The sequence below is a fragment of the Primulina eburnea genome, chromosome 5 (genome assembly GCF_022965805.1).
Source record: "Primulina eburnea isolate SZY01 chromosome 5, ASM2296580v1, whole genome shotgun sequence".
Classification (NCBI taxonomy): Eukaryota; Viridiplantae; Streptophyta; class Magnoliopsida; order Lamiales; family Gesneriaceae; genus Primulina; species Primulina eburnea.
The window spans coordinates 13,084,035-13,104,907 of NC_133105.1; the positions used below are offsets into that span (position 1 = coordinate 13,084,035).

At 32.2% G+C, this 20,873-nt stretch overlaps 1 protein-coding gene and 1 long non-coding RNA gene across 39 annotated transcripts; one reads left to right on the forward strand and one right to left on the reverse strand.

Annotated features, from left to right (window-relative positions):
* Window positions 1-242: 242 nt before the first annotated feature.
* On the forward strand, window positions 243-20,441 carry LOC140833037 (protein CHROMATIN REMODELING 24-like). Of its 38 annotated transcripts, XR_012118226.1 has the most exons (24): window positions 719-814; window positions 897-940; window positions 1,792-1,909; window positions 2,525-2,669; window positions 3,193-3,981; window positions 4,462-4,642; window positions 4,723-4,812; window positions 5,336-5,379; window positions 6,016-6,200; window positions 6,385-6,430; window positions 6,899-6,955; window positions 7,350-7,397; window positions 7,507-7,955; window positions 8,196-8,344; window positions 8,418-8,489; window positions 9,741-9,860; window positions 10,083-10,194; window positions 10,560-10,625; window positions 17,288-17,389; window positions 17,701-18,183; window positions 18,275-19,188; window positions 19,689-19,839; window positions 19,920-20,008; window positions 20,081-20,440. XR_012118226.1 is itself a non-coding variant. In XM_073197416.1 (20 exons), the coding sequence occupies exons 16-20, from the start codon at window positions 9,766-9,768 to the stop codon at window positions 17,839-17,841; spliced, it is 516 nt and encodes a 171-aa protein (XP_073053517.1). In that variant the 5' UTR covers window positions 719-814; window positions 897-940; window positions 1,792-1,909; window positions 2,525-2,669; window positions 3,193-3,981; window positions 4,462-4,642; window positions 4,723-4,812; window positions 5,336-5,379; window positions 6,016-6,200; window positions 6,385-6,430; window positions 6,899-6,955; window positions 7,350-7,397; window positions 7,507-7,955; window positions 8,196-8,344; window positions 8,418-8,489; window positions 9,741-9,765; the 3' UTR covers window positions 17,842-19,682. The 38 variants fall into 38 exon arrangements, 3 of the variants coding, with proteins under 3 accessions (XP_073053518.1, XP_073053519.1, XP_073053517.1); XR_012118228.1 differs by having other exon boundaries at window positions 17,701-19,188; window positions 19,689-19,857; window positions 19,937-20,008; window positions 20,081-20,441; XR_012118227.1 differs by having other exon boundaries at window positions 17,701-19,188; window positions 20,117-20,441.
* LOC140833039 (uncharacterized) lies at window positions 13,097-15,580 on the reverse strand. The gene is made up of 3 exons (XR_012118260.1): window positions 15,462-15,580; window positions 13,697-15,300; window positions 13,097-13,427 (listed from the first exon to the last, which is right to left on the reverse strand). It is a non-coding gene; the product is annotated as an uncharacterized lncRNA (long non-coding RNA).
* Window positions 20,442-20,873: the final 432 nt, after the last annotated feature.

Below are 20,873 nucleotides of genomic sequence, written 5' to 3' on the forward strand. Positions count from 1 at the left end.
GCTTCTCAAATCTGTCCATTGATGATCAATTCTATTAACTTTCTTTTTTGCATATATAATGCAGAAATGTCTGATGCAACTCTTGTATAGTAAGACTGCAGTGTATGTTACTGATCAGTGAGAATTCTTGGATGCTGCTGATCTTGTCTTGGTAAGTTGTGATGATTTAATACCATTTCCTGGTAAAAGACACAATTTTTATGGTGCTTTTCACTGTCGACAAATATTTTATTTTCAGGTTATGAAAGATGGCAGAATAGTAGAGTCGGGAAAATACAAAGATTTGATTTCGAACCATGATGGGGAACTCATAAGGCAAATGACTGCTCACAGCCATTCTCTGAATCAAGTGCCCTCCCAAGCGTTTGGCTCATGTAAAAGTTACTGTCACAAGCAGCAAATGGAGTTAACTGAAGAAATATTTGTTGACATGAGCAGAAGTAGCCAAGTTTCTGATAGAAATCTGCACGAGGAAGCTGAAACCGGCAGAGTAAAATGGCATGTGTACTCTACCTTTGTAACCTCTGCATACCAATAATCCTCTCGGCCAAGTTCCCAAGGTTTGCAAATGGCCAGCAATAACTGGATCGCCTGGGGATCAGAAGAAAAAGGTAGAGTTAGAAGGGAGCGTTTGATTGGGATATTTGCTTTGCTTTCTGGTGGTAGCTCGTTCTTTATTTTGGGAAGAGCAGTTCTGCTATCAACTATTGCTATCGAAACTGCACAACACCTAGTTGTTGGAATGATAAGATCAATTCTCCGAGCGCCTCTATCTTTCTTTGATTCCACACCGTCGAGCAGAATTCGGAAAAGGGTTGGTAGATTTTTAGTTTGATTCACATCTCAAGTTACATAGCATTGAATGTTTAACTAAAACAATCGTTTTTTAATCACAGTCATCTACAGATCAAAGCATAGTGGATACACATATTCCATACAGGTTAGCTGGAGTAGCATTCGCTCTTATTCAGCTGTTGAGCATTGTTTTCCTCATGTCCCATGTAGCCTGGCAGGTCTTCTTGAAATTAACATAAAAATTAATTAATATATACATATATCTAAACTTTAAAATATTTAATTCATATTGAACTGAATCATATACATGTTGAAAAACTAAAAGCAGAAATTTCAATTTTACCCACGTTGTATACATGAAAGTTTTAATAACAATTTTAAATAAACCCACACATACTAATAAATCAAATTTTTTCACAAAAATGGAAATAAAATATAATTCTTTATATATTTATTAAAATGAAGATTTCAATTATAACTATAGCTTAAAGTTCATCCTCGTATTGTTGAAGCTAAATAAAAAATTACAACTGTATCCACATCTATACCTACAATATATTAATATCTATTTTTTAGATCACTAAATATTATTTTATATTTATCTCAACTTTTAAATATTTAATCATCTTGAAATTAACACAAAAATTAATTAATATAGATACACATCTCAACTTTTATATAGAAATTAACATACAAAATTTTTATATATACAATATTTTAAAATTATAATAAACTTTAATATAAATATAAACCATAAAAAAACCAAAAAGCAGCTAAAATAAATAAATGAGCTCAATCCTCTCTTTCACACCCCTCTTCCTGCTTCACGGCCGTTCCCCTCTGTTTTCAGATAAAATAAAGCTTTCCGTTCCTAAACAAACGGTCGATCCTCCGTGATAACGGATTATGATGGTTACTTTAGTATGTAATTTTTTTGAATAAGAAGCCGCGAAACTTAACTGGCTTATAACTATACCTTACTCTTAAACCTATCAGTGTCTTCTTCTCTTTGCAATCATGGGGAATTATCGTTCCAAAAGGTACCGGGGAGTGAAGCATCATGGCCGTCCCTTCTTAAGGATTCTGCAACTTCTTCAACGATGAAAACAAAGAGGTATGTATATTTCTTTTACAACATGTATATAATAATGAATTTTGAGAACTTTTTCCTTGTAACAAATTTGTGTCCTAGAAGGATGGATTCATCGTATAATATTTTTTTGGTGCTTTTCTGGACAGAAGGAAGAAAGATTACAGGCAAGCACCACCGATCCATAGATCACAATGATGCTGATTTAATAATATAAAATGGACCTCATTCATTTAGATTGTTACATAAAATTGTTAAAAAGTTGTATCTTTGTCAAATCGAAGGAATTAAATGGCTCTTCTTACTTTACTGTATGGGTCGGGGGATACTAGCCGACAATTTGACATAATTAGAATAATTATTGAGTTGTTTAATTAATATAATAATTTATGCCAAATAAATCCAGGAAGTATGTCAAAATATATGCTTCTGAGCACGGTTCTTCGATTTCTTTTTTATTCTCCTAGCTATCGCCCTTCCCTCTTTTTACTTGTGAAGTTTGATTTTCATTTAGTAATTTTCATTTTAGTCATGTACGGGTCGGTCCATAATTTCATTAATGTTCTTGATTATGTTATAGCTTTGGCCCATTAGCCCAATATGACCTGACCCGTTAATCTTAAATTTATACGTGTACAGCCGTAACACTTCTTCAGACATTCTTCACCCCCTCCGTGGTGGCACAGATAACATCCCCGTAATCGTGATACTTTATTTGTCAAAGCAGAATTCGTTGCCGTCTCCTTCAACAATTCAACCTCATTCAAATTTTATGTGTTTCAAGGTTGACCAATTGTTTGATCTGTAAAAAAAAAGTTAATTTTTTTTCAATCCCGAAATACATACATGCTTTTGATTGAAACTTAATTTTCGTTTGGAGAACTATTATCGGCTATTGAGCCATTGAGATAGTCAAATACATATTGTGATAGTTTTCGTTCTGTTTTTAGTTAACTTTTGGGAAAATTAGGATTTTGGTTCTATTGGATTTTAGTCTTCTAGCTTGCGGAGTTTAATTTTCATTTATTAATTTGGATTTTAGTTATTTGTAAATGAACCATTGAATGGTCCTCTGAACGATATGGTAAATTTAGTAATTAAACTATACTAAATTCATGATTACCGTGTATATATATATATATATGTTTGGATTATAAATATCTCTTCATATATTCAACATTGCCTAATATCAGTTTATTTCATTATAGCGACTTAGCAAAATGGTCGGTTATTTTTTTTTTCATAAATTTTTTTTTATATTTGCGTAAAGAAGTAATTTTATTTTGTTTCTTGACTATCGATTTCAGGATAGAGCAATGAAAACAAGAAGCGCTCAGCAAGGGATTTAATTAGTTATCTTCCATGTGATATTCTTAAGCGCTTGAAACTGCGTGACGCTGTGAGGACAAGTATACTATCAAGAGAGTGGACATATAAATGGGCTATTCTACCAGCTTTTGTTTTAGAATTCTCTTCGCAGTTGAAATTATCTCATAAACGAGATTTGAATACCATAATTAATCAAAACCATTAAAGGAGTTCGAGGTGGGATGTATGGATTTAGAAAGTTCTTGTTATCTACACCAATGGTTCGATCTTTTGTCAAAATATCAGCTTCATAGACTCTTCCTTCGTTGGTGTTTAGGACCGAAAGATTATGGTCGGTTTCCTTCTAATTTTTTATTTTTTTTCTTTCTCTTAATTAAGGTATTTGTAAATTTCAAAATGTGTGCTCAGGCTTCCGTCATCATTCTAAGGGCTTAGTCTTCTTGTCTCCCTTGAATTCGAGAATGTTAAAATCAAAACTCAGTAGCTTAATATCCAAGTCTCCTTTCCTCGAGCATGTGGTGATAAAAAACCATTGCGACACATTCAAAGCCCTTCGAATATGTGCCTCTAAACTTAAAAAATTTCTCTTTCTTGGCTCTGCCTCTTCCATTTATTTTGTAAATGTTCCCCTCCTCGAGGAAGTCCATATTGTGCTCGTCCGCAGATCTGATGAAGTACTTCCAGAGAAAGTGAAACAAGATAATTTTATGAAATCCCTTGCCCAATTGTCATCCATCGCAAAATTAGTTCTTAATGGTTTACTTCGGGTAAACATTCCATTTGATCAATTATCTATATGTTTATTCAATGGATCCATTTCTTTCTATATATCTAATCTGCAATAATATATAGGTTCCTTTGCATCCATTATTTGAATTGTCTTTATTTACTAGCATTCATCATAATTTAAATGCTACCAAGATTTTATCTGCGTTAATAAATATTTAATGCTTCATATCAAGATTATAATAGTTCTGTTGGTCAAATACAATAAAAATTCATGATTTTTCTATTTCCGAAGCTGTGCATTTAAAAGCATATATACCTGTATTTTTTTTTACTTGAGCATTGATATTTATTAATTTATAACAACAAAAGCTTGTTTGAGTATTATCATTAAAACATGGTTTTTGATTACCGAAAAAACCAGGACTTGTCTGTTTCTCTTTTAGAAAGTTCGTTCACGAGTTTTAATTTACATGTTAAATTGGGTACACACTGTTATTTTGAACGTTTATTCTTCGTAGCTATCACTTCCTTGTTGGATTCCAGTCGGTGGCATCAGACAGAGTATGGCAGAATCTTACCTTTGGCATGAATCATTTGAAGATCCTTGGATTGTAAATATTTTCTTACGAACTTGTTGAAGTCAGCTGCGCTATCTGCTTGATTAGAAGCACCCCTAATTTGGAATCTCTCAGTTTTATAGTAAGTGATGTGATTTTGGTCGTGGATTTTTTGGATATTCTTTTCTAGTTTTCATGTGTTATTTATCTCTCGTCGTTTAGATTTCAGCCCGTGACAAGCAAATATTGACTACCGCGCTATATTTGGAGCAGCAACAAGAGCATAGCATTTCTTTCAGTGGCCTCAAAAAGGTAATGATTTGGTGGCTAGGTTGCGAAGAACCTGATATGGAATTGGTTAAGCTTATTTTTTCCTTTTCCCCAGCACTGGAAAAATTGATTATTCCTCCTGGTTTTGAAGGATTCTATTTCTTAGAGGAATTAGTTTCAATGCCTAAAGCATCACCAAAAGTCGAAATCGCTTTAGATCATACAGAGTCAGAAGTTTTCGATATACCATGTATTTTGCTTGAAAAGGAATCATTTTTGGGTTTGTGACTAGACGTTTAAATACAGTGACATTCAGGAATTTAGAATAATTTTTCGAGAGCCAAAGCCAGGCATTAATTTTTAACAAAATAAAATCAAGTCTGGTGGTACTATTATGTAAGGAGATGTTCTTTCTTCAGCATTGTTCTTGTCAATGCCTCTAGCCTAACATTCTTTCACTTCTTGTTTTTATTATAATTCAAGTGTATCTAGTTTTTTTTAATGAAAATATAGATATATATATAGCATTGTTGTTTAACTAAAACAAACGTTTTTTTAATCACAGGCATCTACAGATCAAAGCATATTGGATACAGATATTCCATACAGGTTAGCTGGACTAGCATTCGCTTTTATTCAGGTGTTGAGCATTGTTTTCCTCATGTCCCATGTAGCCTGGCAGGTCTTCTTGCACAAAAATTAATTAATATATACATAATCTAAACTTTAAAATATTTAATTCATCTTGAAATGAATCATATACATGTTGAAAAACTATAATCAGAAATTTCAGTTTTACCCACGTTGTATGCATGAAAGTTTCAATAACAATTTTAAATAAACCTTCACATACTAATAAATATTTAATCATCTTGAAATTAACACAAGTTAATGAGTATATATACACTTCTAAACTCTTATCTAGAAATTAACATACAAAATTTATATTTATACAATATTTTAAAATTATAATAAACTTTAATATAAATATAAACCATAAAAAAACCAAAAAGCGTTCACCAAGTTGGCTAAATAAATAAACGAGCTCAATCCTCTCTCTCACACCCCTCTGCCTGCTTCGTGGCCGTTCCCCTCTGTTTTCATATAAAATAAAGCTTTTTGTTCCTAAACAAACCGTCGATCCACCGTTACAACGGATTATGATTGTTAGTATGTAATTTTTTTGAATATGAAGCCGTGGAACTTAACTAGCTTATAACCGTACCTTACTCTTAAATCTGTCAGTCTCTTCTTCTCTCTGCAATCATGGAGAATTATCGTTCCAAAAGGTACCGGGGAGTGAAGCTTCATGGCCGTCCCTTGTCTACTCGAATTTGGCTAGTAGTGTTCTTATTGTCCATGACACTACCTGCTCAAACATGTTGCTAGAGGAATTATCAGGTGTTGAGTTGTCCGCATTGCATAAGAATGTATGTTAGTCTCTGTCATTTGTTTTATGCTCAATACACCTTAGATACCCACACATAGACAATAAATGGTTTTAATTGACCAATATTTGTAATGTTTTCCTTCCAGTAGGATGGTAATCAATTTTCCAGAGGCCTTGTGTTTAGTATTCTTGTAGTTACTTTTCATTGGATTTTCTTTTCCCAGGGATTTTACATTTAGTGATGAACATGGGCGCGATGAACTTCAAGATGTACGGTCTTCTTTGTCAATCTTCTGAAACATTTTTTTTACAATACAAAAATACAATAACTGAATATTTAGCTTTTCAAAGTTGATATGTTGCGGCTGTAAGCGCTAAAATATATGTTTCTACTTCATGCCTCTTCGATTAGACCAAGGCCAAGATCTATAAATATTAACATGTAAACTTTATTTGTATGTGACCATTTCCCTAAGCTCTTATTTATTATGTTTTCATGTCAAATGTTGATTCTCTTTTGCCTTATCATGTGAATCCAGTTCAAATATCTCATTGCCTTTTATTTTTGAGTAACTTAAAATTCCAGCTAAATGAGTAATTGGCATCATGACTGACATTTGGATTTGTATATCTTTACTTATTTTGAAGTTAGTGACTGAATGCAGATGGCTATAATATTTGCTTCATAGGTTTTTATTTTGGAGACACTTAACACATTTTTGCTTGTCTTTTTTGTAGGGAAATGCTGTTTATCTAGCAACTTATAGCTTCATGGCTAACTCCACTCCGAAAGATGTAGGAAAATATGAAGCAATATTGGATTATATGTTTCTAGATGAAGTATGTTTATTTACAGATTTACGACATGCCATGATAAGTTCAATTTTCTTGTTCGTTTGCAGTGTGTTTTCTTAGTTCTGATGTATGCTTCAGTTTGGTTTAACTTCAAGTATTTTTAATCATTTCAGGGTCATCGTATAAAAAATCCACACACAAAAATGGCGAAAAGTTTATCCTGATTACGTTGTCTTAATCGTATCATTATTACTGCCACACCATTGCAAAACAATCTTATGGTAGTGTACCTATCATTGTTGGATTTATATTATTTTTATTAGTTTTTATTTATCAACTCCAGACAAACATTAAACAATAGAATAAGTTGTATATTTCTTTTTGTTGCTTGTAGGAATTATGGGCATTTTTTCAATTTTGCGTTCCTGGGTTACGAGAATGAGTAATTAATCAGATTTCCCTTCAATTCTCCAGTTGTTTTACATTATTAGATGTTCATATCTATGCCCTCCTATTTTCTTTTATTTCTTATCTATTGCTTGTTCACTCAGGTTTGTCAACAAATATGGTTGCATCCGTCGCATTGTTGAGGAAAACACTTCCATCAGTGAACAACATTTGGGTTATTCATCAGTTAAAGTGATCACCAAGATATATAATAAGATTATTTGAATTTGAATCTGATGGATATTTCATGACATTTATATTATCTTTTTACTTCTGGTGTTGATAAGACACTTAAAAAATCCATTCGTCCATATTTTTTTTAAGACGAACGATACCTGATTTTGGCATCCCATTACCAAAAAAAATGAAATTGTAATATGGTTAAAGCTGACTCCTATCCAGGTACCAATTTATTGTGTTTAATTTTCTTTTCTTGCTTTTGAGAAACTTTTCCCATAGTTAAATTTCGTATTCATAAACTCAGCGCCAAATTTACAAGGATTTCTTGAAAAATATGAAGACTTCGACAGAAAACCATCTCTCTGCTCTCTCGGTAATATCCTGAAAAAGCTTTATTATTCATTACTTTGACAACTTTCGATTAAAATTTATTATTCTTTTGATCCGTGTGTTTTTTCTGATATCTTGTAATTTAGGAAAATAGCAAATGAGAAAATTTATTTAGTATTCACTGGTTGTAGATATTAAGAATTTTGTCATACTCGACTATTTGGAGTTGATTTGATATTTTTTTCCAAATTGGAAGTATTGATGTTATTATTCTTGGAAACAGATTCTGAAACAGTTATGTGATCACCTGCTTCTGGTAAAAGGAGTTGCTATGGATGTTTTACCGAGGATGAATTCATTTGTGGACGGATAACCGACAGTGAACCTCATGCTAGATATTTCATGCAAAATAACAATTATATTATCTTTCTCGTGAGAACCCAACCCTTGTTTGAATGTACGTTATATGAATTTTCATGACATCGCATACTATTGTTGATTTCAGAATGAATTACTTCCCAAGGGACACTTCATACTTATATTTTCACAGACTGCACAGATGCTTGATCATATAGAGGTTAGTTTAGAAATTAGTTTGAAATTTTGTCTAAGTTCTACTGTCTTAAATTTATACTATTTTGCTACTTTGCTTTTTTTCTACATTATTATTATTAAACTTATAGTAACACATTTATAACATGGGCTGGTCTGGCCATTTTACAATTTGTGAATGAACCACATTGTTACCTCAACGGATGACATCTTTTATGAAGGTTAATCCTCCTAAAAATTCCAGTTTTAAGTGGGGAAAGATGATAATAATGAGGAGTATTTTAACGCTAACCAGTTGAGTTTAATGTTTTCGAAAATCACCCAATAAAGAAAACAATGTAGATGTGAGATTTTGGCACGGAAAGTTCTCTACTTTTTTATTGATTTTGAAGACCTATTTATACAACCAACTTGACAAAGGGATACCAAAAAACTAAATGACTCTTTGAATTTTGTAGTTAATCAAAGACCGTTCAAACTACTTAAATATTCTAGTAGACTAAATTAGTTTGAGAATTATCTAGAAAGCGATGGTCAAACTTTGATTTATTCCAACAAACAGTTCATGAATAGGTAGAAAACCAGAAATCATCACATGATAAGATAGAAATAGAAAAATGTTTAAAGGTCTATTTACTCAAAGAAGTATCTAAAAGAATAGAAAGGCGAATCCGGAAATTTATTATGATTAAAGTTTCTTTCAGTAACTTGAAAATTTATAACCCGGTTGAATATCTCTGAAACTTTTGTGCTAGGTTTCATGAGATGCCATGTATTCATGTCTGATTGATTTTCAATAATCTGTCATACTACAGATGTTATTTGTAGTCAGCTAAAGGATTCTAATATTAAATAAAAAAAAATTGTATTATCTAGACTTTTATATTCTGCCATTAGTGAAAAAAGAATTGTTGAAATTTGGATTATACAGATCTGTCATACCGGGTCCTCGCTTGACTTTCTAAAGCATTACTTTTTAAGATCCCTTCCCATATGGGTTACGACTACTTGTGATTGTTTCTTACACTTCGTTTTTCCTGCATTTACGTACTGGACCATGCATCTTTTTTTTTTCCGCTCCATTGTGTGTGGATATCGTGATTAACCCCATTTTTTCCTCGTAATTTTTTGAAAAAGCATAGAATCGTTTTCACTCGATTAGATAGTAAAACTAAACCTCAACATAGACAGAAACTTGTTAAGGTTTGATTATCTTCAAAATGATATTTTTTTTACACATACTTCTCTTTGTATTTCATTTGCTGTTTTCTTTCAGGATATTTAGGAAAGCAGTGGATCTAATGTCTCTTACTTTTGACTTCTGGGGTTGGTGGATGTCAACTCACCCCACAAAAGCGGACCGTGTCATTTTGGTCAATCCTTCTTGGAATCCATGGTTCATATTTTAAATATTTTTCTGTTTTAACTTTCAAAGACGCCCTTTATACTTTGTAGTGGGAAAAAGTAAAAACATACCAGAAAACAACCAAGTTATAGCTCACAAATAATAAGTCTTATCTTCTCCTAAATGTGGAGATTCTTTTTCCTCGTGGGATTCTTATTCAACAATGTTTATGATTATTCTAAGAATGATGTTAACTTTTTGCAAATTTTGAAGCACTGATAATCAATTTGTTGACCGGGCATATCGCATCGGACAAACAAAAGATGTCATCGTGTACAGGTTAATAACTTGTGGCACGATCGAAGAGAAAACCTACATAAAGCAGGTGAACTGATGTCTTTCTTTCTGTATTTCACTTTTGAGGTGTGGAAAACATATTTCTAATTTTGTAGGCCACCATTGAGTGTCAAGTTCATAGTTTTAATGACCTGAATTCAGGATTAATGGTGAAATTAGTTATCATCACATTTTTTTGCATTTAGTTTTTTATAGCTAGGTATTAATTAATGACACGGAATGCCATTATTAACTCATATGTGCTTATGGCATTGCAGAATCATATACAGATCTCATGTAAATGTTCATTGTTTGCTCTTGCGGTTTCTTTGTTACTTTTGTGATTTTTCATTATATTTTGATTTTGATCTATTAGGGTTTGTTATGATTATTGTCTTGAAATGTGTTATTTAGGTATTGAAGGAAGGCTTATTCAGAATAACTGAAAATAAACGGCGGCCTCGATATTTCAACACAGAGGTATTTGCTTGGAATTAAATTCTTTTGCGCTGTTGAAATGGTTGCTTTCATTCAATTTTTGCAATTTCAGTTTTTCCAATTTTTCAGTGAAATTCAGCTCTATTCATGGTAACATGCACTTTTAAATCTTCAATTTATTTACTTTCTACAAAAATCTTTTTTGGTACCTTTTTTACATTTGTGGTAGTAAATGATTTCTTGAATGATAAAACTTGAGCTATCAAAGCATTCATAAATGGCTGGAGAAGGAACTTGTGTTTTGAGGCCACTGTTGTAATATGAATTACAGGATTCAGAGGATATGTATAGTTTGCCAAAAGAAGAAGCATTTGATTCATCTCAGGCAGTCAGGCTGCAATAGAATCATAACAGTGGCATTCTTTTACAAGAAGCAGATGATCATGTAACCATTTTAGAATATGTTTCCAAGAATAAGAACATCAATACTTCCAATTCGGAAAAAAAATCAAGTCAACTCCAAACACTCAAGTTTGACAAAATTCTTAATATCTACAACCAGTGAATAAAAAATATATTCTCATTTACTATATTCCTAAATTACAAGATATCAGTAAAACGTACGGATCAAAAGAATAATAAATTTTAATCAATAAGTTGTCAATAAAGTTTTTTGAGGATATTACCAAGAGAGCAGAGAGATGGTTTTCTATCGAAGTCTTCATATTTTTCAAGAAATCCTTGTAAATTTGGCTTTGAGTTTATGAATACGAAAACTTAACTAAGGGAAAAGTTCTCAAAAGCAAGAAAAGAAAATTAAACACAATAAATTGGTACCTGGATAAGAGTCAGCTTTAACCATATTACCATTTCATTTTTTTTTGGTAATGAGATGCCAAAATAAGGTATCGTTTGTCTTAAAAATATGGACGAATGGATTTTTTTAAGTGTCTTATCAACACCCGAAGTAAAAAGATAATATCAATTTTATGAAATATCCATCAGATTCAAATTTAAATAATCTTATTATATATCCTGGTTATCACTTTAACTGTTGAATAATCCAAACGTTGCTCACTGATGGAAGTGTTTTTCTCAGCAATGCGACGGATTCAACCATATTTGTTGACAAACTTGAGTGAACAAAAAATAGATAAGAAATAAAAGAAAATAGGAGGACATAGATATGAACATCTAATAATGTAAAACAACTGGAGAAACCAAGTAACCCAAGAACTCAAAATTGAAACAATGCCAATAATTCCTACAAGCAACAAACAGAAATATACAACTTATTCTATTGTTTAATGTTTGTCAGGAGTTTATAAATGAAAACTATAAAAGTAATATAAATCCAACAATGATAGGTACACTACCATAAGATTGTTTTGCAATGGTGTTGAGATAACAATGATACGATTAAGACAACGTAACTGGGATAAAATTTTCGCCATTTTTGTTTGTTTTTTTATACGATGACCTGAAATGATAAAAAATACTTGAAGTTAAACCAAACTGAAGCATACATCAGAATTAAGAAAACAAACTGCAAACGAACAAGAAAATTGAACTTCTAATGACATGTCATAAAACTGTAAATAAACATAATAAACATACTTCATCTAAAAACATATAATCCAATATTGCTTCATATTTTCCAACATCTTTCGGAATGGAGTTAGCCATGAAGTTTAAGTTGCTAGATAAACAACTTTTCCCTACCACGAGGACAAGCAAAAGTGTTTTAAGAGTCAAAAATAAGAACTTGCGAAGAAAATATTATAGTCATCTACATTTAGGTCACTAACTTCCAAATAAGTAAAGATCTACACATCCAAATGTCAGCCATGATGCCCATTGGTCATTTAGCTGAAATTTTAAGTTGCTTAAAAATTAAAATTCAATGAGATATTTGAACTGGATTCACATGATAAGCAAAAAAAAATCAACATTTGACATGAGAACAGGGAAAATAAGAGCATAATTAAATAGTCACATACAAATAAAGTTCACATTTTTATATTTATAGATGTTGGCCTTGGTTTAATCTGACGAAGAGGCATGAAGTAGAAACATATAAATTTTAGCACTTACATCCGCAACATATCAACTTTGAAAAACTAAATATTCAGTTATTGTATTTTTGTATTGTAAAAAAAATAGGTTTCAGAGTTGTGAGAAAGAAGACCGTATATCTTGAAGCTCATCGCGCCCATGTTTATCACTAAATGTAAAATCCTTGCGAAAAGAAAAATCAATGAAATGTAACTACAAGAATATTAAGCACTAGACTTTGGCAAATTGATTACCATCCTCCTCGAAGGAACACATTACAAATTTTGGTCAGTTAAAACCATTTATTGTTTATGTGTGTATATCTACGGTGTATTGAACATAAAACAAATAACAGAGACTAACATACATTCTTATGCATGCAAACAACTCAACATCTGATAACTCCTCTAGCCACATGTTTGAGCAGGTAGTGTCATGGACGATAAGAACACTATTAGCCAAATTCGAGTAGAAAAGACCCGCTATAAAGCAACAAATCTGGAGAGAAAAGAGGAAGAAAAAATTTAGGTCCCACGACTCCAACTAAAAATAAGAAAACAGCTGTTTTAAATATTTTACACACCTGCACAATAATATCTCCGACCTCCATGTTGTCAGCTAGCGTCCCCGCCCCCCCGACCCATACAGTAAAGTGAGAAGATATATTAAATTCCTTTGATTTGACGAGGATACAACTTTTAGCAACTTTATGTGGCAATCTAAATGAATGGGATCCATTTTCTATTATTAAATCAGCATCATTGTGATTTATGGATCAGTGGTGCTTGCCTGTATATTCTCGTATACAGTGGCAATCTTACACAGTTCATAGATGCCTTTTTTGGTGCTTTTCTGGACATGAGGAAGAAAGGTCACAGGCAAGCACAACCGATCCATAGATCACAATGATGCTGGTTTAATAATAGAAAATGGACCACATCCATTTAGATTGCCACATAAAATTGCTAAAAAGTTGTATCCTCGTCAAATCGAAGGAATTAAATGTCTCTTCTCACTTTACTGTATGGGTTTGGGGGGGGAGGTGGATACTAGCCGACAACATGGAGGTCGGAGAGATTGTTGTGCAGGTGTGTAAAATATTTGAAACGATTGTTTTATTACTTTTAGGTGGAGTCATGAGACCTAAGTTTTTTCCCTCTTTTTTTCTTCAGATCTGCTGCATTATAGCGGGTCTTTTCTACTTGAATTTGGCTAATAGTGTTTTTATCATCTATGACACTACCTGTTCAAAAATGTGGCTAGAGGAGTTATCAGATGTTGAGTTGTCTGCATACATAAGAAAGTATGTTAGTCTCTGTCATTTGTTTTATGCTCAATACATTGTAGATACACATACATAAACAATAAATGGTTTTAATTGATAAAAATTCGTAATGTCTTCCTTCGAAAAGGGTGGTAATCACTTTGCCAGAGGTTTGTATATAGTATTCTTGTAGTTATATTTCATTGCTTTTTCTTTTCGCAGGGATTTTATATTTAGTGATGAACATGGGCGCGATGAGTTTCAAGATATACAGTCTTCTTTCTCACTCCTCTAAAACCTTTTCATTTTGCAATACAAAAATACAGTAATTGAATATTAAGTTGATATGTTGCGGCTGTAGGTGCTAAAATTTTATCTTTCTACTTCATGCGTCTTCATCAGATTAAACCAAGATCAACATCTATAAATATGAAAATGTGAACTTTATTTGTATGTGACTATTTCTCTATGCTCTTATTTATCTTGTTTTCATGCCAAATGTTGATTTTCTTTTGCCTTATCATGTGAATCCAATTCAAATATCTCATTGCCTTTTAATTTTAAGAAACTTAAAATTTCAGCTAAATGAAAAATTGACATCATGACTGACATTTGGATGTTTAGTCTTTATTATTTGGAAGTTAGTGATCTGAATGTAGATGACTATAATATTTCCTTTCCTGGTTCTTATTTTTGAGACACTTAACACATTACTTCTTTACGCAAATATAAAATTTTGTTTATGAAAAAATAATCACCAACCATCTTCCTGAGTCGCTATAATGAAATAAACTGATATTAGACAATGTTGAATATAGGAAGAGATATTTATAATCCAAACATATATATACACGATAATCATGAATTTAGTACAGTTTAATTGCTAACTTTACCATATCGTTCAGAGGACCATTCAATGGTTCATTTACAAAGGACTAAAATCCAAGTTAATAAATGAAAATCAAACTTCACAAGCTTGAAAACTAAAATCCAGTAGAACCAAAATCCTAATTTTCCCAAAAGTTGATTGAAAACAGAACGAAAACTATCACAATGTGTATTTGACTATATCAATGGCTCAATTGCCGGTGATAGTTCTCCTAATGAAAATTATGTTTCAATTAAAAGCATGTACGTATTTCGGGATGGAAAAAAACTAACCTTTTTTTTACAGATCAAACAATTGGTCAGCCTTGAAACACATGGAATTTGAACTTGGGTTGAACTGTTGAAGGAGACGGCAAGGAATTCTGCTTTGTCAAATAAAGTATTACGATTATGGTGATGTTATTTGGGCCGCCACGGAGGAGGAGATGAATGTTCGAAGAAGTGTTAGGGTTGTACACTTATAAATTTAAGATTAACAGGGTCAAGTCATATTGGGCTAATGGTCCAAAGCTGTAACAAATCAGGACATAATCAAGAACGGTTATGAAATGATTAAAAATACTTGAAGTTAAACCAAACTGAAACATACATTAAACTAAGAAAACACACTGAAAACGAACAATAAAAATTGAACTTATCATGGCATGTCGTAAAACTGTAAATAAACATACTTCATCTAGAAACATATAATCCAAAATTGCTTCATATTTTCCAACATCTTTCGGAGTGGAGTTAGTCATGAAGCTTTAAGTTGCTAGATAAACAATTTTTCCCTACAACAAATAGAAGCAAAAATGTGTTAAGAGTCTCAAAAATAAGAACCGAGGAAGGAAATATTATAGTCATCTACATTCAGGTCACTAACTTCCAAATGATAAAGATCTACGCATCCAAATGTCAGCCATGATGTCAACTCATTTAGCTGAAATTTTAAGTTGCTTATAATTAAAAGGCAATGAGATATTTGAACTGGATTCACATGATAAGGCAAAAGAAAATCAACATTTGGCATGAAAACAAGATAAATAAGAGAATAGAGAAATAGTCACATACAAATGAAGTTCACATTTTCATATTTATAGATGTTGGCCTTGGTTTAATCTGACGAAGAGTCATGAAGTAGAAATATATAAATTTTAGCACTTACAGCTGCAACTATCAACTTTGAAAACTAAATATTCAGTTACTTTATTTTTGTATTGTAAAAAGAAAAGGTTTCAGAGAAGTGAGAAAGAAGAACGTACATCTTGAAACTCACCGCGCCCATGTTTATCACTAAATGTAAAATCTCTGCGAAAAGAGAAAGCAATGACCTAGAAGAATACTATACACAGCTCTGGCAAAGTGATTACCACCCTCCTCGAAGGAAGGCATTACAAATTTTTGTTAATTAAAACCATTTATTGTATGTGTGTATCTACAGTGTATTGAGCATAAAACAAATGACAGAGACTAACATACTTTCTTACGTATGCAGACAACTCAACATCTGATAACTCCTCTAGCCACATGTTTGAGCAGGTAGTGTCATGGACGATAAGAATACTATTAGCCAAATTCGAGTAGAAAAAAACCGCTATAAAGCAGCAATTCTGGAGAAAAAAGAGGAAAAAAACTTAGGTCGGAGAGATTGTTGTGCAGGTGTGTGAAATATTTGAAACGACTGTTTTCTTACTTTTAGGTGGAGTCATGAGACCTAAGTTTTTTTCCTCTTTTTTCTCCAGATTTGCTGCTTTATAGCGGGTCTTTTCTATTCGAATTTGGCTAATAGTGTTCTTATCGTCCATGACACTATCTCTTCAAACATGTGGCTAGAGGAGTTATCAGATGTTGAGTTGTCTGCATACATAAGAAAGTATGTTAGTCTCTGTCATTTGTGTTATGCTCAATACACTGTAGATACACACATAAACAATAAATGGTTTAAATTGACAAAAATTTGTAATGTCTTCCTTCGAGGAGGTTGGTAATCACTTTGCCAGAGCCTTTTGTATATTATTTTGTAGTTACATTTCATTGCTTTTTCTTTTCGCAAGGATTTTACATTTAGTGATGAACATGGCCGCGATGAGTTTCAAGATGTACGACCTTCTCTCTCTCTCCTCTGAAACCTTTTCTTTTTACAATACAAAAATACAGTAACTGAATATTTAGTTTTTCAAAGTTGATATATTGCAGCTGTAAGTGCTAAAATTTATATCTTTCTACTTCATGCCTCTTCATCAGATTAAACCAAGGCTAACATCTATAAATATGAAAATGTGAACTTTATTTGTATGTGACTATTTCTCTATGCTCTTATTTATCCAGTTTTCATGTCAAATGTTGATTTTCTTTTGCTTATCATTTGAATACAATTCAAATATCTCATTACCTTTTAATTTTAAACAACTTAAAATTTCAGCTAAATGAATAATTAACATCATGACTGACATATGGATGTGTAGATCTTTATTATTTGAGACTCTTAACACATTTTTGCTTGTATTTGTTGTAGGGAAAAGTTGTTTATCTAGCAACTTATAGCTTCATGGCTAACTCCTCTCCGAAAGATGTTGGAAAATATGAAGCAATATTGGATTATATGTTTCTAGATGAAGTTTGTTTATTTACAGTTTTACGACATGCCATGATAAGTTCAATTTTCTTGTTCGTTTGCAGTGTGTTTTCTTAGTTTAATTTAATGTGTGCTTCAGTTTGGTTTAACTTCAAGTATTTTTTAATCATTTCATAACCGTTCTTGATTATGTCTTGATTTGTTATAGCTTTGAACCATTAGCCCAATATGACCTGATAATCTTAAATTTATACGTGTACAACCCTAACACTTCTTCATACATTCTTCATCCCTTCCTCCATGGCGGCCCGAATAACATCCCCATAATCGTGATATTTTCTTTGACAAAGCAGAATTCCTTGCCGACGTCCTTCAACAGTTCAACCCACGTTCAAATTTCCTGCGTTTCAAGGTTGACCAATTGTTTGATTTGTAAAAAAAAAGTAAGTTTTTTTCCATCCCGAAATACGTACATGAAACTTAATTTTCATTAGGAGAACTATCATCAGCGATTGAGCCATTGAGATAGTGAAATACACATTGTGATAGTTTTCTTTCTGTTTTTAGTTAACTTTTGGGAAAATTAAGATTTTGGTTCTATAATTATATATGTTTGGATAATAAATATATCTTCTTATATTCAACATTGTCTAATATCAGTTTATTTCATTATAGCGACTTAGCAAAATGGTTGGTGATTATTTTTTTCATAAACAAAATTTTATATTGCGTAAAGAAGTAAAGGAGTTGTGGTCAAGGGCCTTGAATGAATGAACTTTGTTTGGGGAATACCGAAGACAACCCAAGATTTGTACAATACGGATCTTGGACAGTCGGTTGGAAAAAGAGGGAGAGTTTTTTGGAGGGTGGTGATCTATGACATATGCTGGGGCATCTGGCTAGAGAGAAATAGAAGAATCTTTGAAGGCTTGGAGGACAGTGCAGAAGAGTGTTGGGAGAAAATCAAAATCAAGATAGTCAACTGGATTGGAAATAATAAAGAGTTTCAGAGTTTACCAATACTAGATCTTTTAAGGGATTGGACTTATGTGTATTGCTAATTTTGAGTTTTACCCTTGCTATTAGTGGACCACTAGTCCACTTCATGTAACTGTAAAACAATTTCTTTATAATATAATTATGTTTCATATAAAAAAAAAAGTATACTATCAAGAGAGTGGAGATATAAATGGGCTATTCTACCAGCTCTTGTTTTAGAATTTTTTTCGCAGTTGAAATTATCTCATAAACGAGATTTGAATACCATAATTAATCAAAACCAGTAAAGGAGTTCGAGGTGGGATATATGGATTTAGAAAGTTCTCGTTATCTACACCAATGGTTCGATATTTTGTCAAAATATCAGCTTCAAAAACTCTTCCTTCGTTGGTGTTTAGGACTGAAAGATTATGGTCGGCTTCGTTCTAATTTTTTATTTTTTTTCTCTCTTAATTAAGGTATTTTTATCTTTCAAAATGTGTGCTCAGGCTTCCGTCATCATTCAAAGGGCTTAGTTGTATCCCTTGAATTCGAGAATGTTAAAATCAAAACTCAGTAGCTCAATTTCCACGTCTCCTTTCCTCGAGCGTGTGGTGATAAAAAACCCATTGCGAGCATTCAAAGCCCTTCGAATATGTGCCTCTAAACTTAAAAAATTTCTCTTTCTTGGCTCTGCCTCTTCCATTTATTTTGTAAATGTTCCCCTCCTCGAGGAAGTCCATATTGTGCTCGTCCGCCGATCTGATGAAGTACTTCCAGAGAAAGTGAAACAGGATAATTTTATGAAATCCCTTTCCCAATTATCATCCATCACAAAACTGGTTCTTAATGGTTTTCTTCGGGTAAACATTCCATTTGATCAGTTTTTTATATGTTTATTCAATGGATCCATTTCTTTCTATATATCTAATCTGCAATAATATATAGGTTCCTTTGCATCCATTATTTGAATTGTCTTCATTTACTAGCATTCATCATAATTTAAATGCTACCAAGATTTTATCTGCGTTAATAAATATTTAATGCTTCATATCAAGATTATAATAGTTCTGTTGGTCAAATACAATAAAAATTCATGATTTTTCTATTTCCGAAGCTGTGCATTTAAAAGCATATATACCTGTATTTTTTTAACTTAGCATTGATATTTATTAATTTATAACAACAAAAGCTATTTGAGTATTATCATTAAAACATGGTTTTTGATTACCGAAAAAACCAGGACTTGTCTGATTCTCTTTTAGAAAGTTTGCTCACGAGTTTTAATTTACATATTGAATTGGGTACACTGTTATTTTGAACGTTTATTCTTCGTATCTATCACTTCCTTGTTGGATTCCAGTCAGTGGCATGAGACAGAGTATGGCAGAAACCTTTGATATGAATCATTTGAAGACCTTGGGTTGGAAATATCTTCTTACGAACTTGTTAAAGTCAGCTGCGCTATCTGCTTGATTAGAAGCGCCCCTAATTTGGAATCTCTCAGTTTTATAGTAAGTGATTTGATTTTGGTCGTGGATTTTTTGGATATTCTTTTCTAGTTTTCATGTGTTATTTATCTCTTGTCGTTTAGATTTCAGCCCGTGACAGCAAATATTGACTACCGCGCTATATTTGGAGCAGGAACAAGAGCATAGCATTTCTTTCAGTGGCCTCAAAAAGGTAATGATTTGGTGGCTAGGTTGCGAAGAACCTGATATGGAATTGGTTAAGCTTATTTTTCCTTTTCCCCAGCACGGGAAAAATTCATTATTCCTCCTGGTTTTGAAGGATCTTATTTCTTAGAGGAATTAGTTTCAATGCCCAAAGCATCACCAAAAGTCGAAATTGCTTTAGATCATACAGAGTCAGAAGTTTTCGATGCCATGTGTTTTGTCTGAAAAGGAATCATTTTCGGGTTTGTGACTAGACGTTTAAATACAGTGACATTGGGGAATTTAGAATCATTTTTTGAGAGCCAAACCATGCATTAATTTTTAACATAATAAAATCAAATCTGGTGGTACTATTATGTAAGGAGATGTTATTTCTTCAGCATTGTTCTTGTCAATGCTTCTAGCCTAACATTCTTTCTGTAGTGTCCAAATTCAGTACACGTATAACCCATGCATTAATTAAATTTTTAAATATTTTATTTAAGTTTAAAATGATTTTAGCGATGCATGATTTATTTAAATTTCATTATTTTAATGTTTATGTGATGCACGTTAAAATGTTTTCGAGTTTCATGTTTCAGGCGATTATTCGAGGCGGAATCGAGGAAAAGACCGGGGACGATTCTTGGCAATTTGAATGCGGTATTTTGTTTTAAAAGCTAGGAAGGGACATTTTAAATAATTTATTGAGTTTAGCATTTTAAAGCCTTATTTATGTGTTTAGTTATTTAAGAGTTTTAAACTTTTAAAATTAGCATTTTTGTGTTCATTATTTTAATTGAGAGATTTTAGTAAAGTTTAAAGAGTGTTAGTATTTTAAATAGTTTTATTTATTATTTAATTAAGCAATTTTTCCCTAAATTACTAATCAC

Coding starts and splice junctions, on each gene's coding strand:
- LOC140833037 (XM_073197416.1), top strand. CDS start 9,766: ATGTCTCTTACTTTTGACTTCTGGGGTTGGTGGATGTCAACTCACCCC. Junction 9,861..10,082: donor AATCCTTCTTGGAATCCATG/GTTCATATTTTA, acceptor CAAATTTTGAAG/CACTGATAATCAATTTGTTG. Junction 10,626..17,287: donor CTCGATATTTCAACACAGAG/GTATTTGCTTGG, acceptor TATTTGTTGTAG/GGAAAAGTTGTTTATCTAGC.